The 18770-nt window shown below is 45.4% G+C and overlaps 1 protein-coding gene across 1 annotated transcript in view; it reads right to left on the bottom strand.

Annotated features, from left to right (window-relative positions):
• Positions 1-18770, bottom strand: part of LOC120393762 (GTPase IMAP family member 4-like) — an 86234-nt gene that overhangs the window by 13821 nt on the left and 53643 nt on the right. Inside the window, exon 2 of the mRNA XM_039518260.1 lies at positions 1850-1974. Within this exon, the coding sequence (XP_039374194.1) occupies positions 1850-1974 (125 nt within the window). The remainder of the gene's footprint in view (positions 1-1849; positions 1975-18770) is intronic.

Here is an 18770-nt window from a genome sequence, read left to right as displayed (position 1 = left end):
TGGCCTCTGCCACTGAATACCTCCATGCATTCAGCTGTGCTCTATCAGGGTGGGGGGATTCCATGAGCTCAGAAAACATGTAATTGCAAGTGCTTTTTTTTTGCCTTCTAATCTGCGATAACCTCACGGCCAGAGTTGATGCGAGGAGCATAGACACATTTGCAGCTGCAGGGTGGGAAAGAGCAAGGATAAACTTTACAGAAGATACACTGTTAAGAACAAAAGGGAGACTCTTTCACAATGAATCAAACAATTCACAGCAGACAGCACAAGGTACAAGTACAAGGTCACATTTTGCCTTTTAAATTGAGCGCCTACCAGTATGGCGCACATGGCTGGGCAACAGAATTCGGTTTGCAGGCAGCCATGGTAAGCAAAAGGGTGGGTGGGGTTTCTGCTTCCGTGTTGATAACATGTGGGAATGGTTGCAAACTGCAGAGCCCTCCTTCCCCATAGCAACCAATGCTGCTTGTGTTTGCAGTTGAAAAGGAGGAGTTGTGGTTTTGGGGTGGATGTGCACAACGTGCACTATCGGCATGGGAACCCTCTCCCCACAGCTTGGCTGTTCTCCTGGATAATCCCTTTTAGCTAAGGGCAAACAACCCAGCTTCTGTACTGCGGAAAGGGATCTGGGGGCCATAGTGGACCACAAGCTAAATATGAGTCAACAGTGTAACACTGTTGAAAAAAAAGGAAACATTATTCTGGTATGTATTAGCAGGAGTGTTGTAAGCAAGACACAAGAAGTAATTCTTCCGTTCTACTCCGTGCTGATTAGGCCTCAACTGGAATATTGTGTCCAGTTCTGGATTCCACATTTCAGGAAAGATGTGGACAAATTGGAGAGAGTCCAGAGAAGAGCAACAAGGATGATTAGGGGTCTGGAAAACATGACCTATGAGGGAAGGTTGAAAAAACTGGGTTTGTTTAGTCTGGAAAAGAGAAGACCAAGAGGGGACATGAGAACAGTTTTCAAGTACCTAAAAGGTTGTTACAAGGAGGAGGGAGAAAAATTGTTCTCCTTAATCTCTGATGATAGGACAAGAAGCAATGGACTTAAATTGCAGCAAGGGAGGTTTAGGTTGGACATTAGGAAAAACTTCCTAACTGTCAGGGTGGCTAGGCACTGGAATAAATTGCCTAGGGAGGTTGTGGAATCTCCATCACTGTAGATTTTTAAGAGCAGGTTAGACAAACACCTGTCAGGGATGTTATAGATGGTGCTGGTCCTGCCATGAGGGCAGGGGACTGGACTTGATGACCTCTCGAGGTCCCTTCTGGTCCTATGATTCTATGATTCCCTGGGGTCATAATGTGTCAGGGATCAGCAAACAGAGGGGATTACTGTTCCCTTACAAAACTTCCCCTATTTCAACCAGGTGACCATGAGCGATATCAGTCTCCTGAGGTTGAGAGAGCAAGAAAAGGAGCACATGCTGCAGGAATGTGGCCAAAAAACAGGACCTTTTGCTGTTATGCTTTGTGCTGCAATGATTCCAGACCACTTGCTACTGGCTTGGTGTGGTAAAGTGTCCTACCGTGGAGGACAGATTAAGGCAGCCCTCCCCAGAAACCTTCTGCAAAGGCTTTCAGAGTACCTCCAGGAGAGCTTCATGGAGATGTCCCTGGAGTGTTCCCACTCCATCCCCAGACACGTAAACAGATTTCATTTAGCTGTACTGGCTGCAACTGCATCCAAATTGTTCAGGGCAGATCAAACATTAAACACAATTGCATTTAACCCCTGTAGTGTCATTACAAATGTGCACTCACCAGAGGTGCCTTCTCCACCATCAGGGTGCAGGAACAATAGGTCCTGGCTGCTGGGGAGAATGAGTCCTCCACTTACCTGCTGTGCATTCTCCTCCTCCTCCTCTTCATCTTCCTCATCGACAAAGTTGACCTCGGTGTTGCCCGAGGCTGCCACCTTGGAGGTATCCACAGAGAGTGTTGTGGTACTGGCAGGGTCCCCCCCTAGAATGGCATGCAGCTGCTCATAAAAGTTGCAGGTCTGGGGCTCTGACTCAGAGTGACCGCTTGCCTTCTTTGTCTTTTGGTAGGCTTGCCTGAGCTCCTTAACTTTCACGCAGCACTGCTGTGTGTCCCTAGTGTAGCCTCTCTCCACCATGCCCTGTGCGATTTTGGCATAGATGTCAGGATTTCTTCTGCTGGTTCGGTGTTCTGCCTGCACAGATTCTTCTCCCCATACAGCAATCAGATCCAGTGTCTCCCGTTCACTCCATGCTGGAGTTCGTTTGCGATTCTGGGACTGAATGGTCACCTGTGCTGACCAAACAGGAAAAGAAATTCAAAAGTTCCTGGGGCTTTTCCTGTCTACCTGGCTGAGTGCAGCATAGTTGAAAGTGCTATCCAGAGCAGACACATTGGAGCAGTCTGGGATAGCTCCCAGAGGCCAAGAACATCAAATTGCACAGCACTGTGCGTGCACTACCCCAAATTCGACCGAGGAAGGTCGATTTTAGTGCTACGCCTCTTGTCAGGGAGGAGTACAGCAGTCGATTTTAAGAGCCCTTTGGGTCGGCGGAATGGGATTGGTTGTGTAGACACATTCATTATAAATTTGACCAAACATGGCTTACTTCGACCTAACCTCATAGTGTAGAGCAGGCCTCATAAGACATTGAGCTGAGCAGAGATAAGATGAAGCCACAATACAAATCTAATCTCACTATGAACTGTGTATACATCTGCACAAGAATATTTCATTTAGCTGGACTCTGAACCATATCTATTTATCATGATACTCACTAAACTTTTTCCTCCCATAATGGATTCAGCCATCTACTAAAAAACAAAACAAAGCACAAATCGGACTCTTTTACAGCTGTTTATAAAAGATGCAGCATGAGTCTCCTCTGACACACACTGATGTATATCTGGAGCAACTTCACTGAAGTCAATAGAGTTACACTGAGTAAAGCTACAATGAGAGGGGTGAAGCAGGCTGACAGAACACAAAATTCAAGCAAATTTAATTTTTCCCTCACAGAAAGGTCAGACAATGCAGAAAGAGGCAGTAATAAAACCTCTGGGAAGTAAAACCTTCTTTACTCAATCGCTTATTTTGTTTTTATTTCCAACTGCTACTGAGAATATTTCATTCTTAATGTATTTTTGCTGGTCTCTTGAAAACCTATTTCAGTTAAAGTCAATAAACCCAGTTAATAACCATGCAAACTAAAACCAACTTTAACACTATCTCATTGTTTTTACCTGACCCTGAAAAAGGATTCCCACAACATATCAGATCTTATTGTTGGTCATGGAACTTATTAATCACATTGTTCATACCTACTTTGTGTGTAACCCTCTTGGGGTTTAGAGAGTGTGGACCCTTTAAAACCATGTCCTAGCACTAGAAAAGGTTCAGAAAAGGGCAACTAAAATGATTAGGGCTTTAGAGAGGGTCCCATATGAGGAAAGATTAAAGAGGCTAGGACTCTTCAGCTTGGAAAAGAGGAGACTAAGGGGGGATATGATAGAGGTATATAAAAACATGAGTGATGTTGAGAAAGTGGATAAGGAAAAGTTATTTACTTATTCCCATAATACAAGAACTAGGGGTCACCAAATGAAATTAATAGGCAGCAAGTTTAAAACAAATAAAAGGAAGTTCTTCTTCACGCAGCACACAGTCAACTTGTGGAACTCCTCACCTGAGGAGGTTGTGAAGGCTGGGACTATAACAATGTTTAAAAGGGAACTGGATAAATTCATGGTGGCTAAGTCCATAAATGGCTATTATCTAGGATGGGTAAGAATGGTGTCCCTAGCCTCTGTTTGTCAGAGGATGGCAGGAGAGAGATCACTTGATCATTGCCTGTTAGGTTCACTCCCTCTGGGGCACCTGGCATTGGCCACTGTCGGTAGACAGATACTGGGCTAAATGGACCTTTGGTCTGACCCGGTATGGCCGTTCTTATGTTCTTATGTTCTTAGAGGAAGTTTTGGTTGTTGCAAGGAAGTGGAGAGAAGGGGAGGACAGGGTGTGTGTGTCTGTAGCTCCAGACAAGAGGGTTACAGTGAGCAGGACCTCTCATAGTGAAGCAGCCAATAACCAGCCCAGAGTCTGGGAGGGAGAGAGCAGCCGACCAGGGATGTCCCAGGACAGGAGCCAGGAGGAGCACTGTGCCAGGGAGGAATCACCCTAGAAGGACAAACCAGAGCTGGACCCAGTATCGCTGTCTCCCAGAGCTCTAGGGGGCCATGAGTCCTGGGCCCTGAGACCTTGCATTGGGAATAAAGAAGGAGCTTGGGCAGGAGATGACGCTTCCCATGGGGAAGGCTAGCTTCCTATCCCACCTCTTCCACCTGCTGCCCCGCCCACACTCCACCTGTGCTCCACCCCAGGCCCCACTCCCACTCAGCCTCCCTGCCACTGCTCACCACATCCCTCCAGAGAGGGGGATGGAGTGGAGGAGAGGAGGGACTCTGTAAGGCAGCAGTGGGTGGCGAAGGCCTCGGGGAAGGGGCAGAGCAGAGAGGGGAAGAGGAAGAGGAGGGAGAGGAAGAGGTGGAGCACACGTGAGGCCACCACAGCCCAGGCTTCCGGTGGCAGGTCAACGGCTTAGCCTTCCCTTGCCTATTATACCTGCCACCTCTGGGAAAGAGGCTGTAGCTAGCCAAATTGGGAAGTTGTGGCTCTGTGTGGGTTTGCTGAGAGTGGCAGAAGAGGGCACCAGAGAGGTTTGTGGGAGGAAGTTCACTGGCACTGAAGATGCTTCTTAGACTCACTGCCGGACTGGAACTCTGCCCAGGATTCCTGAACTCTGAGTGCTCAGTGTCTGCCCTTTTTATGGTGGTATCACTGGGCCTGTGGGTCTTCCTGTTGTCTGTAATCCTATTTTATCACTACCCCATCTTCTCTCCTGTTGTTTTTCTCCATCCCTCGCTCTGTAAATATATATTTCCCTGTCCTGTATTCATTGTACTATTCCAGTGTGTGTGTGTGTGTTTACTCCAGGGGATTTGGAACAAGTGTCCCTAGGGTGGAAGGGAGTTTTCCTGCTGCATTGCTGCGTGCGCCTTTTCTTGGTTGGAGCCACCTGCACAGCAGATTCCATCTTGGACATGAGGGCCCTAGAGTTACATGTGAGAGAAGGAAATTTGAACTACTCCCTCATCTTACAGAGATCTAAATTAAGAGCATCGGTTCAGGAAAGGGACCAGGACATCATCATGTATGATATAGTTCAATGTGCAGCTATGGTGAAGAAAGTTAACAAGACTTTAAGATGCATAGGGAATGGGATGGAGAATAATATGGCAAGTAGTATAATGCCATTACCTAAATTAATGGCTCACCCTCGTCTGAGAAACTGTGTGCAGTTCTGGCAGCCCATCTCAAAAGGGATAGAACTAGAGGAGAGCTAGAGGAGGAAAATGAGAACAATCAAGGGCCTAGAAAAAAATCTCATATGCAGATAGAATGAAAAGATTGGGGTTGTTTACCCTAGAGAAGAGACAAACACATGGCAGATGTTAGTTATGTTGCTTAATGCACTACTGGAAAGCCTCAGATACTATGGTGATGCGAGTGGTATAAAAACCTGAATAGACTAGACTAGAATAGAAGACTAGAGGGAACATGATAAAAATGTATAAAATAGCACACAGAAGATATGTTAAAAAATTGTTAAGGTTGCAAAATCAAGCAGCCAAAATCTAGGAAATACCCAATTAGGGTTGCCTGTGCAATCTTATTTCAGTCCCTTTATGTGTATGTATTATGATAACTTATGACACAGTCTTTAATTGCAAGATCACATCCTATTTTTTTCCCAAAGGAGGAGTTGGAGCAGTTCAGGGATGTATGGGATGGAAAGTAGGAGGTCAGAGAGGTGCAGTGAGGGAAGTTTGGAGGCTTCAGCTCTCTGCACCCAAAACTCCCCACATCCATACCTCCCCAGGTCTAGGCACCCTACAGAAGAGTCCCCACTGACTCCAGGGTACTCCCTGCTCTGTTTCTACTTCCTCTCCCCAGATCCTTTATCTATGGGTCTCAAGCAGATGCCTGACTCTCTGTGGGGAGAATGTTGGGGAGGGAGGACCAGGCTGCATTGGCCAGGCAAAGGGATGGGGGATGAGGTGTCAATGCAAGGGCAGTGAAAGGACTAACATGCAGATCATTGTCAAGAAGCTAGGGGCAGTGGAGGGGAGAGCTGGGCTTGGGTTCAAGGGGATGCTGAGGAATTATTTCTTTACAAATAAGCAAATTAACTGCCCCAAGGTTATATTAACACAGAGTTAAGGTTGCCCCATGATGGCTCATGCCCTTCCAGAATATGGAGATTGGCTAAACTTAAACTTTGGACAATCAGGAAATACAGAGTTGCAGTATACATCTCCCCAGCTATAGAAGCTTAACTCCACCATTTTTGAGCAATACCCGAACCTCCCAGTAACACTCTGCCCTCATTGGAAACAGAGCACATGAACATTGCAGGACACAGTCTAACACCTTCTCTCTGATAAGGCAAAACTCAGCCTGAGGTCAGGCACAGCAAACTGGAGTTACCCATAGCGGGCCTACACGCAGATAATAAGTCTACTCCTCACAAACCAGCCCAGACTTGCTAAATATTATCCCCAGACAGCTGACAATCCCTATGGCAAGCAGACACATGCACTTCCACAGACACAAGCTACAGAACTCAGCACTGAAATGAGGCATACCTGATCCCTCAAGATACACATGCACCCAGCCTCATAGCAAAGTGACAGCTTGGCACATTACCTGAGCACTTCCTCATTTCACATATTATAGTAACCCCCGTTCCTCAGCCACTCTCAGTGGCTATTGCCAACTCCAGAGGGCAGAATTAAGATTGCATTGCCAGGATAATGTGTATATTAACTTTGGATTGCATGGTTTTCACAGAGTTTTTTAAGGTTAGTGTCACTCCACATTCTGGAAGGGCATAAGGCAGCACTGGATAGCCTTGTGGCAGGTTTGATCACAGAGATCCCCTTGGGACTGTCACCTGATCTACTGAAATTACCTCTGAGTCTGTTTTCCCTGCCAGCTTGGGACTCCAGAACCCTGTCTTGTTAAGCCAGACACGCTAACCTGCTGCAACCCAGACCCAGGGTCTGGGCCATGCTCCCAAAGCTGCAGACTTAACTGAAAACAGCTCAGCAGGTTACCTGTCTCCAGCACCCAGACATCCAGTTCCCCATGGGACCCAAACCCCAAATAAATCCATTTTACTCTCTATAAAGCTTATACAGGGTAAATTCATAAATTGTCCGCCCTCTATAACACTGATAGAGAGATATGCACAGCTGTTTGCTCCCCCAGATGTTAATCACTTCTCTGGGTTTATTAATAAACAAAAGTCATTTTATTCATTAAAAAAGTAGGAGTTAAGTGGTTTCAAGTAATAACAGACAGAACAAAGTAAGTCACCAAGCAAAATAAAGCAAAACATGATAGTCTAAGCTTAATACATCAAGAAACTGATTACAGGTAATATCTCACCCTCAGAGATATTCCAATAAGCTTCTTTCACAGACAAGACTCCTTCCTAGTCTGGGTCACATCCTTTCCCCTGGTACAGACCTTGTTAGTTCCAGCAGACATCTCAGGTGGTAAGAAGGGGTTTTCTCATAACTAGTAGCCATCTTTGTCCTGCTCCATCCCCTTTTATAGCTTTGGCACAAGGCAGGAATCTTTTGTCTGTGCTTGTCCTCACCCCGCCCCATCAATGGAAAAGTACAAGGATTAAGATGGATTCCAGTATCATACGACATGGTCACATGTCACTCTAAGACCCCTACTCTCCATTCTTCCTGGGTTGGCCCATATGTACACAGGAAGGTTTACAGGTAAATAAACCATTTACATCCAATTGTCCTAGTCAATGGGAGCCATGAAGATTCTAAACTACCATTAATGACTCACACTTTGCATAATTACAATAGGCCGTCAGAGTTATACTTCATATTTCTAGCTTCAGATACAAGAATGATACTGTTGGGATATGTAATGGTTAAAGCAGAAAACTGGAAAACTGCTGGTGAACAGAAATGGTATTAGGGAGTAAAGGCATGGGCAAACACTGCTTCTGCACTTCATAGATAAAGTGTAGGCATCTTTCTGTGTTTGATAAGTTTAGGGCTATCCTTCCCTTCTCTTTGTTAAGAGTTTAATAAGGTTGCAGATGCCTGAGAAATGTGAGGATCAAAAGGAAACCTTTTCAGGTAAAGTAGTGTTACCTCCCTCTCCCTTTCTTTCCCAGCTGCACTTTCTCCATTTCCTGCAAACTGCTGATCCAAGCTGTTCATGACTGGCGCAGTTATAGCAAAGGAGTGTATCTTCACAGTAAAACTTATCTGTAGAATATGCTAATGAGGTAAATCATAATTGGGGTGGGGATAATCATATTCAGTATAGGGTTATCAATATTCATTGTATGGGCATCGATATTACTCCATAAGGGATTTAGGGGTGTTGTAATAAATGTCGAAATGTACATGCTAATGTAAATAAAAAGAGTATGATGTAACTAATCCAGTGCTTACTGGGTAATTGGGTCCAGGGGAACAAGTACCGCAATAAAGAAGCCTATCTACTCAAATGTGTCTCTGGGTCAGCCTGTTCTTCTTCCAACAGATACATGCATACAAATAGGAGGAATATATTCAGTAAATTATAAACTTTGTTATGATACCTTACAAGAGACCTTTTGCATAAAGCATATTCCAGTTACATCATATTTACCCTAATAAGCATATTTCCATAAAACACATGGAGTCCAACATCACAACTCTTATCTCAGCATTACATAATATAAATAATTATAGAGATAACTGGTAGCACCTCCTTTATGTAGGTTGTCTAACACTTTCTATTATAAAAGGCACTTATAATTCTTTCTGGACGCTTTAATAACGCTCTTGTTTGCATAGGGCCTTTGAAATTTAGTCTGAGGTTTTAGTTCCCTTCCTTTTCTTCATGAAATTTCATTTAGGTTTTGCCAAGATATAAACTACTGACAAATCACAATTTCCCTTGTCTTGCTCACATTCTAAGGCTGGGGCCAGAATGCACTGCACTGGAAATATCTCATTGATACCAGAGCAATTATAGCAAGTTGGAGGCTATGCCCCCTGTGGGGAGCACCCCATGGGCAGAAGCTTCTCCAACTCTTAGGTTGGGGGAAGGAAAAAGAGACATCCCAGGCTGGACTTCCCTTTAACACTTCAGACCCAGCTCCTGACCCCAGCAGGCCATTCAACTCTGGGGTAACAGCCTTCTCTGCATAGTGTTTAGCAAAGTTAACCCTGTAGCTCAAAAGACAAAAGTCTGGTAGCTGTGTTAAAGGTTCCAAGGTCAAGGCCTTGGGATGATGTGGGGAGGGAGGTTTGGTCCAGTTGTAAATAACAAAATGGGATTTTACTTTACTTTTCAAAAATCCTAGAACATTAATTTTTCAAAAGATCTATATGAAAAGAATTTTTTTACGTAATGCCAGTTTTCAGGTTGCCTGTACAACCTTAATTTGGCTCCTTTGTGCATATGCATTATGATACATTCTTTACTTACATAATTACATTCTATTTTTTCAACAGGACTCCTGCCTCATTCATTGGAACACAGGAATTGTCAGGCAGGATCAGCCCTGAGGTTGGTCTAGTTCAGCATCCTGTCTCTGACAGCGGCCAACCCCAGATATTTTAGAGGAAGATGTAAGAACCCCATGTAGGCAGTTGTGAGATTATCTGCTCCCCACATGCATCTTCTCCTGGTCTCTAATAGTTAGAGATTTGAATAAGCCCTGAAGCACAAGATTTAATACAGCACCTAAAATTTGTTATAATTAATTATGACAACTGGATATTCTTTTCAATCTCTTCCAGGCCTCTGATCATTCTCACTGCCATCCTCTGAACCCGCTCCGGTTCTGCAATATCCTGTTAGAAGTGGGGTGACTATCATGCACACAGTATCCCTATTAGGTCAAACTTGATTTATATAAAGGCATTATGATTTTCTTTGCATTATTCCCTATCCCATTCCTTATGAACCCTAACATCTTGCCAGCTTTTGTTGACCACAGCTTCACACTGAGCAGAACTCATCATTGAGCTCTGTCAAGGTTTCTTCCCCACTCTGAACTTTAGGGTACAGATGTGGGGACCTGCATGAAAGACCCTTTAAGCTGCCACCACCAAGTGTTCCAAATATTTAGGGGAGCCACTTGGAACTCTACCTTCCCCCAAATATTTCCCCAGTCCCTCCCCCCCTTTCCTGGCAGGATGGAGACTGATTCCCCTTCCCTCCCAAATCTTTATACCTCTTTTCCTGGGCAGACTCAAGAGAATTCCCTCACCAGTCCCTGGTGAGCCCAGATCCAAAACCCTTGGATCTTAAAGCAAGGAAAAATCAATTAGGTTCTTAAAAGAAGACTTTTAATTAAAGAAAAAGGGTGAAAGGAATACCTCTGTGAGATTAGCATGCAAGATAATCTCCCAGACAAACAAGTTCAAAACACTAAGGGTTTTCTCTCTGGGCAAAACTTTAAAGTTACACAAGAAAAATCTTATTCTCCCTCTTATGCAAAAGAAATCACAAATAGAAAATAAAAATAATTGAATACATTTCTTCTCTAAATACTCACTACTTTTAAGAAATGTTAGATGTCTGGTTCCTGGATCTCTGACTCCAGCAAAAGCACACACAGAACAGACAGAGACTTCTTTCCCCCCCTCCCTCTTTGAAAGTATCTTATCTTCTTATTGGTCCTTTTTATCAGGTGTCAGCTAGGTTACCTGAGCTTCTTAACCCTTCAGAGGTAAAAGAGGAGTTAACCCTTAACTGTCTGTTTATGACAAGCTCTCCACAGTGATGCTCAAGATTCTTTCATGAGTTGGTACAGTTACTTTAGAAGCCTGAAAAGTGCATGAGGAGTTAGGTTTTTTCTTTTCTCTCCAGTGAGCACTACTTTGCATTTATCAACAGGGAATTTTACTTGCTATCTTATTGCCTGTTCCTAGGCCTCTCTGAAGTTCTTCATCACCCTCTCTCATCCTGACTTTAATAAATAACCTAAATAACTTTTTGTCATTTGAACATTTTTCTCCCTGCCCGGTCACCCGTCTTTCCAGATCACTTATTAATACATTAAACAGCATGGGATCTAGCATGGAACCTTGAGTCCCTGCTGTTCTCCTTCTGCCATGATGAAAGTTGACCATTTGGTCCAGCAAAGTCCCCTTAGGGTATGTCTACAGTATGAAAATAGGTCAAATTTATAGAATTAGATTTTTCGGAAGAGATTTTATACAGTCTATTCTGTGTGTCCCCATTAATCGCGTTAAGTCAGCAGAGTGCATCCACAGTACCACAGCTAGCATCGACTCTCCGAACAGTGCACTGTGGGTAGCTATCCCACAGTCCCCGCAGTCTCCGCTGCCCATTGGAATTCTGGTTAAGCTCCCAATGCCTGATGGGCCAAAAACATTGTCGCGGGTGGTTTTGGGTACGTCATCATTCTCCCCTCCATTCATGAAAGCAATGGCAAACAATTGTTTCGCGCCTTTTTTCCTGGATTACTCGTGCAGACACCATAGCACTGCAAGCATGGAGTCTGTTCAAATCACTACTGCAGTTGTGAGCATTGTAAACACCTCATGAATTATTCTGCAATATGTGCAGAACCTGCAAACCTGGGGAGGAGGCAACGACAGCATGATCAGGATAGTGATGAGGACATGGACACAGATGTTCCTAGAAGCCCGGGATGTGGCAATTGGGACATCATGATGGCATTGGGCCAGGTTCATGCTGTGGAATGCTGATTCTGGGCCTGGGAAACAAGTACAAACTGGTGGGATGGCATAGTGTTGCAGGTGTGGGACGATTCCCAGTGGCTGTGAAACTTTCACACGTGTAAGGCCACTTTCTTTGAACTTGTGACTTGCTTTCCCCTGCTCTAAAGCATAAGAATACCAAGATGAGAGCAGCCCTCACAGTTGAAACGCGAGTGGTGATAGCCCTGTGGAAGCTTGCAACGCCAGACAGCTACCAGTCAGTCGGGAATCAATTTGGAGTGGGCAAATCTACTGTGGGGGCTGCTGTGATGCAAGTAGCCAATGTAGTCACTGACCTGTTGCTATCAAGGGTAGTGACTCTGGGAAATGTGCAGATCATAGTGGATGGCTTTGCTGCAATGGGATTCCCTAACTGTGGTGGGGCGATAGACAGAACCCATATCTCTATCTTGGCACCGGACCACCAGGGCAGCCAGTACATATACCGCAAGAGGTACTTGTGGATCACAAAGGATGTTTCACCGACATCAATGTGGAATGGCTGGGAAAGGTGCATGACGCTCGCGTCTTCAGGAACTCTGGTCTGTTTGAACAGCTGCAGGAAGGGACTTACTTCCCAGACCAGAAAATTACTGTTGGGGATGTTGAAATGCCAATAGTTATCCTCAGGGATTCAGCCTACCCCTTGATGCCATGGCTCATGAAGCCATACATAAGCATCCTGTATAGTAGTAAGGAGCAGTTGAACTATAGGCTGAGCAAGTGCAGAATGGTGATAGAATGTGCATTTGGATGTTTAAAAGCTCATTGGTGCTGTTTGCTGACTAGGTTAGACCTCAGCAAAGCCAATATTCCAATTGTAATTGGTGCTTGCTGTGTGCTCCACAATATCTGTGAGAGTAAGGGGGAGATGTTTATGGTGAGGTAAGAGGTTGAGGCAAATCACCTGGCGTCTGATTTTATGCAGCCAGACACCAGGGCGATTAGAAGAGCACAGCAGGGTGTGCTGCGCATCAGAGAAGCTTTGAAAACGAGTTTCATGACTGGCCAGGCTACGGTGTGACAGTTGTGTTTGTTTCTCCCTGATACAAACCCGCCCCCATGATTGACTCTAATTCCCTGTAAACCAACTGCCCTACCCTCTTTGATCACAGCTTGCAGAGGAAATAAAGTCATTATTGTTTCAAAACCATGCATTCTTTATTAATTGATTAAAAACACAGGAAATTAAATCACAAGGTAGCCCGGGTGGGGTGGGGGATGAGAGGAGGAAGGATGGACAAAGCCACAGTATAAATAAAACTTAGGATATGCCAGCCTTCTGCTGTTTGGGCAAACCTCTGGGGTGGAGTGGCTGGGTCCCCAGAGCCTGTCCCCCACATGTTCTTGGGCATCTGGGTGACAAGGCTATGGAACTTGGGGAGAAGGTCGGGCAGTTATACAGTGGATGCAGTGGCGTTCTGTGCTCTTGGTGCCTTTCCTGCATCAGATCCACCAGACTCCTGAGGATGTCCGTTTGCTCCCCCATTAGCTTGAGCATGGCATCCTGCCTGCTCTCATCGCGCTCCTGCCTCCTCACATTGCGCGCCTCCCTCCTCTCATTGCATTCATTTAACGCTTTCCTGGACTCTGCCGTTGTTTGCCTCCACACATTCAGCTGTGCCTTATCAGTGTGGGAGAACTGCATGAGCTTGGAAAACATGTCATCAGGAGTGCATTTTTTTTCACCTTCTAATCTGGCCCAGCCTCTGGGATGGAGATGACAGGGGGAGCGTAGAAACATTTGCACCGGAGGGAGGAAAAAAAGGGAGAGTAGAATTTAAAAAGATACATTTTAGAGAATACAAGGGAGACTCTTTCACAGTGAATCAAGCAATTCATAGTACACAGCACATGTTCTTTTGGTACAAGGTCGCATTTTGCCTTTTATATTGCATACCCGCCGGTTTGGTGTGAGACATCACACGCGGTTGGGCAACAGAATTCGCCTTGCAGGCAGCCATGGTAAGCCCTAGGGGCATGCAGGGTTCGGCTTCTTCCGCCTTCATAACCTATGTTAATGCTTTCGAACTGCAGCCCCTCCTTTCCAATACCAAGCAATGCCTGGTGGGTTTGCCAGTTAAAAGGAAGGCTTGCGGTTTTCGTGCAGCTGTGCAGCACCCGCCACCACCAATTCTCTGGGATGATCACTTCATCACTCCTCTCACCACAGGGATGAGCCCTTTCAGCCAAACGCAAAGAGCCCAGCATGAATGAGCACCTCTAAATGTCCCCTGAAAAAAATTACCCTATTTCAACCAGGTGCCCATGAATGATATCACTCTCCTGAGAGTAACACAGAGAGATAAAGAACTAATGTTGCCTGAATGTGCCCAAAACCCAGGACCATTCACTGTTATGCTTTGCACAGCAATGATTCCAGAATACTTGCTACTGGCCTGGCAGGGTAAAGTGTCCTACCATAGAGGACAGAATAAGGCTGCCCTGCCCAGAAACCTTCTGCAAAGGCTTTTGGAGTACCTCCAGGAGAGCTTCATGGAGATGTCCCTGGAGGATTCCCGCTCCACCCCCAGACATGTTAACAGACTTTTCCAATAACTGTACTGGCCGCAGATGCATTTGCCCAAGTCTTCAGGGCAAATGAATCATTAAACACACTTTCTTATAAACCCTGTATTGTATTTACAAAGGTACATTCACCAGAAGTGCCTTCTCTGGCTTCATGGCCCGGGAGCCCGCCTTGGGAAGGTGTGGAGGGTATTGGCTTCAGGGTGATTAACAGTTCCTGGCTGCCGGGGAGAATGGATTCACAACTTGCTTGATGTGAACTGTCCTCCTCCTCCTCCCCTTCCTCCTCCACAAAATCCTTCTCCCTGTTCCGTAAGACTCCCCCATTGCAGGTGTCCATGGACAATGGTGGGGTAGTGATAGCCCCCCCCAACTACATTCAGCTCATCATAGTAGTGGCATGTATGGGGCTGTGACCTGGACCAACCTTTTGCCTCCTTTGGTTTCTGGTAGGTTTGCCTGAGCTCCTTAATTTTCATGTGGCACTGCTGTATGTCCCTGGAGTAGCCTCTGTCTGTCATGTCCCGGGAGATTTTGGCATATATGTTGGCGGTCCCATTTTTTTAACGGAATTCTGCCTGCACAGATTCTTCTCCCCATACAACGATCAGATCCAGTGCCTCCCATTCGGTTCATGCTGGAGCTCTTTTGCAATTCTAGGACTGCATAGTCACCTGTGCTGGTGAGCTCTGCATGGTCACTTGTGCTGATGAGCCAAACAAGAAATGAAATTCCAAAGTTTCCTGGGCTTTTCCTGGGTACCTGGCTAGTGCATCTGAGTTGAAAGTGCTATCCAGGCAGTCACAATGGAGCATTCTGGGATAGCTCCCGGAGGCCAATACCGTCGAATTGCATCCACAGTACCCCAAATTCGAACCAGCGAGGTTGATTTTACTGTTACTCCCTTTGCCAGGCAGGAGTACAGAAATCAATTTTAAGAGCCCTTTAAGTCGACAAAACGGGGTTGGTTGTGTGGATGGATTTAGTTTTAATTCATCCTAATGCATCTAAATTCAAGCTAATCGCGTACTGTAGACCAGGTTTTAGTATGTACTCGTCTCACTGGCCCACTGTGAAGCCCTCACCATGCTGTTTACATTGCTACTGTTACTGCCCTAGCTGGAGTCAAGCTAGCTTGGTGAGAGTAGCTTTTGCTGTGTAGACAGACCCACAGACTTCCAGAAGGCCTTTGACAAAGTCCTGCACTAGAAGCTATAAAAGAAGCCAAGTAGTCATGGGATGAGAGGCAAAATATTGTCCTGGATCAAACACTGGCTAGAAGACAGAAAGCAAACAGCAGGATCAAACAGTTCTCCTTTGTCCACTGCTTTATTGACATGTTCGGAGAACTCTGATACTAGAAAGACCTGATTTTCTTTGGCAGAATCCATATTGCTTAGACTGTATCTAATCATGATCCTCCAAACAACACACCACCTCCCCCCTGCATACCCCGACTGTTCCAGGACCTTCTGCTGCTCTTCTCCTTCAAAACAGCTCGCTCAGATTCACTGCCCTCCTTCTCCTTCAGCAGCAACCCCCACTCTCCAGATACCTCCCCACCCCCTGCTCCCTAAACCTGTCCCATAACTGTGACTCCCTTGAGCTGCCCCTGGCTTTCCCAGCTCCCTTGTACCTGCTACTGAGGAGTGGGGGATAGACTTGTTCCACCGCCCATCCCCCATCTTCATCAAAGTTTGAACCTTGGAGCTTCAGTAGTGAGTTCTAGCATTTGAGCTATAGGGCTTACTACATTAGCAGGTATTGGTCCTGCTTTGAGCAGGGGGTTGGACTAGATACCTCCTGAAGTCCCTTCCAACCCTGATAGTCTATGATTAGCTGGCAGCAGAAGACTGTTATCTTGCGTGAACCAGCCACTGGAGGATCATAGAATCATAGAATCATAGAATTCAAGATCATAAGGGACCATTATGATCATCTAGTCTGACCTCCTGCAAGATGCAGGCCACATAAGCCGATCCACCCACTCCTGAACTAATTCTCTCCCTTGACTCTGCTGTTGAAGGATGATGCAAAGCACTATTTTATAAGTAGGGACAAATATAGCAGGATCTCTTAGACATCAGGAATGGTAACATACGAAAACTAGTAAGAGAACACTTCAATCTCCCTGGACACTGTGTAATAGATTTAAAAGTTGCCATCCTCAACAAAAAAACGTCAAAAACAGACTTCAAAGAGAAACTGCAGAGCTGCAATAGATTTGCAAACTTAACACCATTAATTTGGGCTTGAATAGGGATTGGGAGTGGCTGGCTCACTACAAAAGCAATTTTCCCTCTCTTCATATCAGTTATTGGGAGTGGCCCACATCCACCCTGACTGAGTTGATCTTGTCAACACTGGTTCTCCACTTGTAAGGTAACTCCCTCCTCTTCATGTGCCTGTATATTTATGACTGTATCTGTAATTTTCAGTCCATGCATCTGATGAAGTCATTTTTTTTACCCATGAACGATAATGCCCAAATAAATCTGTTAGTCTTTAAGGTGCCATGAGACTCCTCGTTGTTTTTGGGGATACAGACTAACATGGCTACCCCCTGATACTTGTCACCAAAATTTCCTAGTCCTTATAGTGTTTTTTTGCCTGCAGCTGGAGCTTAAACTACAGCTCTGATCTTCTCCTCCTGATATTACCAGCTTGGGATAGATCTCAACAAATGTCTGGAAGCCACTGCCCTTTTGGGGAATCAACGTTCACACAGTTATTCAGGCTAAAGTTTAGAACTACAACATAGGTGAACCAAACTGACACGTCAAAGAGAGTGAACCGTGCATATGCTATAGACCTGTCAGTTTTACAGCTCTACCTGGCAAATTGGTTGTATTGATAATTAAAAACAATAACAAAATGTCTGGAGGATCATGATTAGATACAGTCTAATCAATATGGATTCTGCCAAGGAAAATCAGGTCTTGCTTCCCCAAGGCTGGTTTCCTCCAGCCCCAGAACAGGATGAACCCACACGCACACATTAACAGAGCAAATCTGAGTGGACCGGGTCAATAAGCACTCACAAGCTGACCCCTTATAAGTCCCTGGGCTCAGTGGGCTGGGTCAAGCAGGATTTCCAAGCTGCCACCCTTATATGCCACAGGTACCACACCGGAATAGAGCAAGCCTGAGCAGGCTGGGTCGAACAGCACTTCCAGGCTGCCACCCTCATATGTCACAGGCTCAGCATGTCCCTATCCCCACTTTCATGTTACAATTGTACTGGTAGGAATCCATTTGATGAGCAAACCCCACAGGATTTTTGGGCACTGCAGGGATCTTTAGCTTAGGTAGGAGGAGTGTTGCTGCAGAGTAAAGGGGAAGCAAAAAACACAAAAGAGCAAAGTTCAGAGAGAGAGGGAAGGAGGGAAGCAACCAGCTTAACCCTAAAAGGAATTTATTGAATAATAGTGATAACTACACAAAGAGAGCCTGAACAAACATAACAGTTACATTATTAAAGGTTACAGAAGTCAGATATAGAAAAATACACCTGATCAAACAAGTCAGGGTTAAAAGTTATACCTGAGGTAGAAAAGAAAACAGAGAGAGAGAGCTGGGGTCTCACCACTCCATGAAGATTGAACTGGTCAGGGTTCCCAGGTGATGGTACCTCAGAGTCCTGAGTGCTGGAGACAGGCAGAGCCCCCAGCATGATCAGCCAGGAGAAGATGAAATCCCAGTGGAACTGATGCAGATTTTGGATCCAGGCATCAGAACACTTACTGGAGTTTGGGTAAGAGTTTTTGTAGGGAAATAACAACACTTCAAGGAAGAACCCTAGATTTGTTTATGGGTAAACTGATGACTCAAGCCTTTTCTTTAGGCTAGACAATAGGAGCTGATCACTCTTGGCTACGGGTGATATTCCTTCCAGGGAGCTCACAATGCTATTAGGCAGCTTCAGTATTTTGGATATCAATCAAGGATTCATTACTAGAATTGGTCTGATAACTACTGAGCTGGGTGTGGGCAGGCGGGTTCATTAACATCTGGAGCAGAGATCCCCCATGATGCAGTGCTTCCCTGCTTTTCTGGTCCCAGAGTTCAGTGCAGTTCTTGCTTTGGAATATCTGTTCTCCATTCTGTTTGCTAATGGGGATGCCTCCCTATCCCATCTTTGATGCAGATGAGGCTAGGGGAGTTGCCTTAATCCTATTACCCTTGTCAGGAGAGGTCTAGGTGTGTCTCCCACCACCCTTCACTGCTCTCTGCAAGTCTTTTCTCTGATTGGTTTTGGTTCAAGCAGAGGCTGGGGGCAGTGGAGTCCTTCATGAGTCAGACAGGCTACCAGGATACTGTGCCCTGGTTCCCCAAGAACACAAAGCTGACCGGTATCAACAGCACCGGAGAACTAAGAACTAATTTGTTGTGCCATTCAGTAGATT

The sequence above is a fragment of the Mauremys reevesii genome, unplaced genomic scaffold, assembly GCF_016161935.1.
Source record: "Mauremys reevesii isolate NIE-2019 unplaced genomic scaffold, ASM1616193v1 Contig3, whole genome shotgun sequence".
NCBI classification, from domain to species: domain Eukaryota; kingdom Metazoa; phylum Chordata; order Testudines; family Geoemydidae; genus Mauremys; species Mauremys reevesii.
This window is presented reverse-complemented; position numbering and strand designations above follow the sequence as displayed.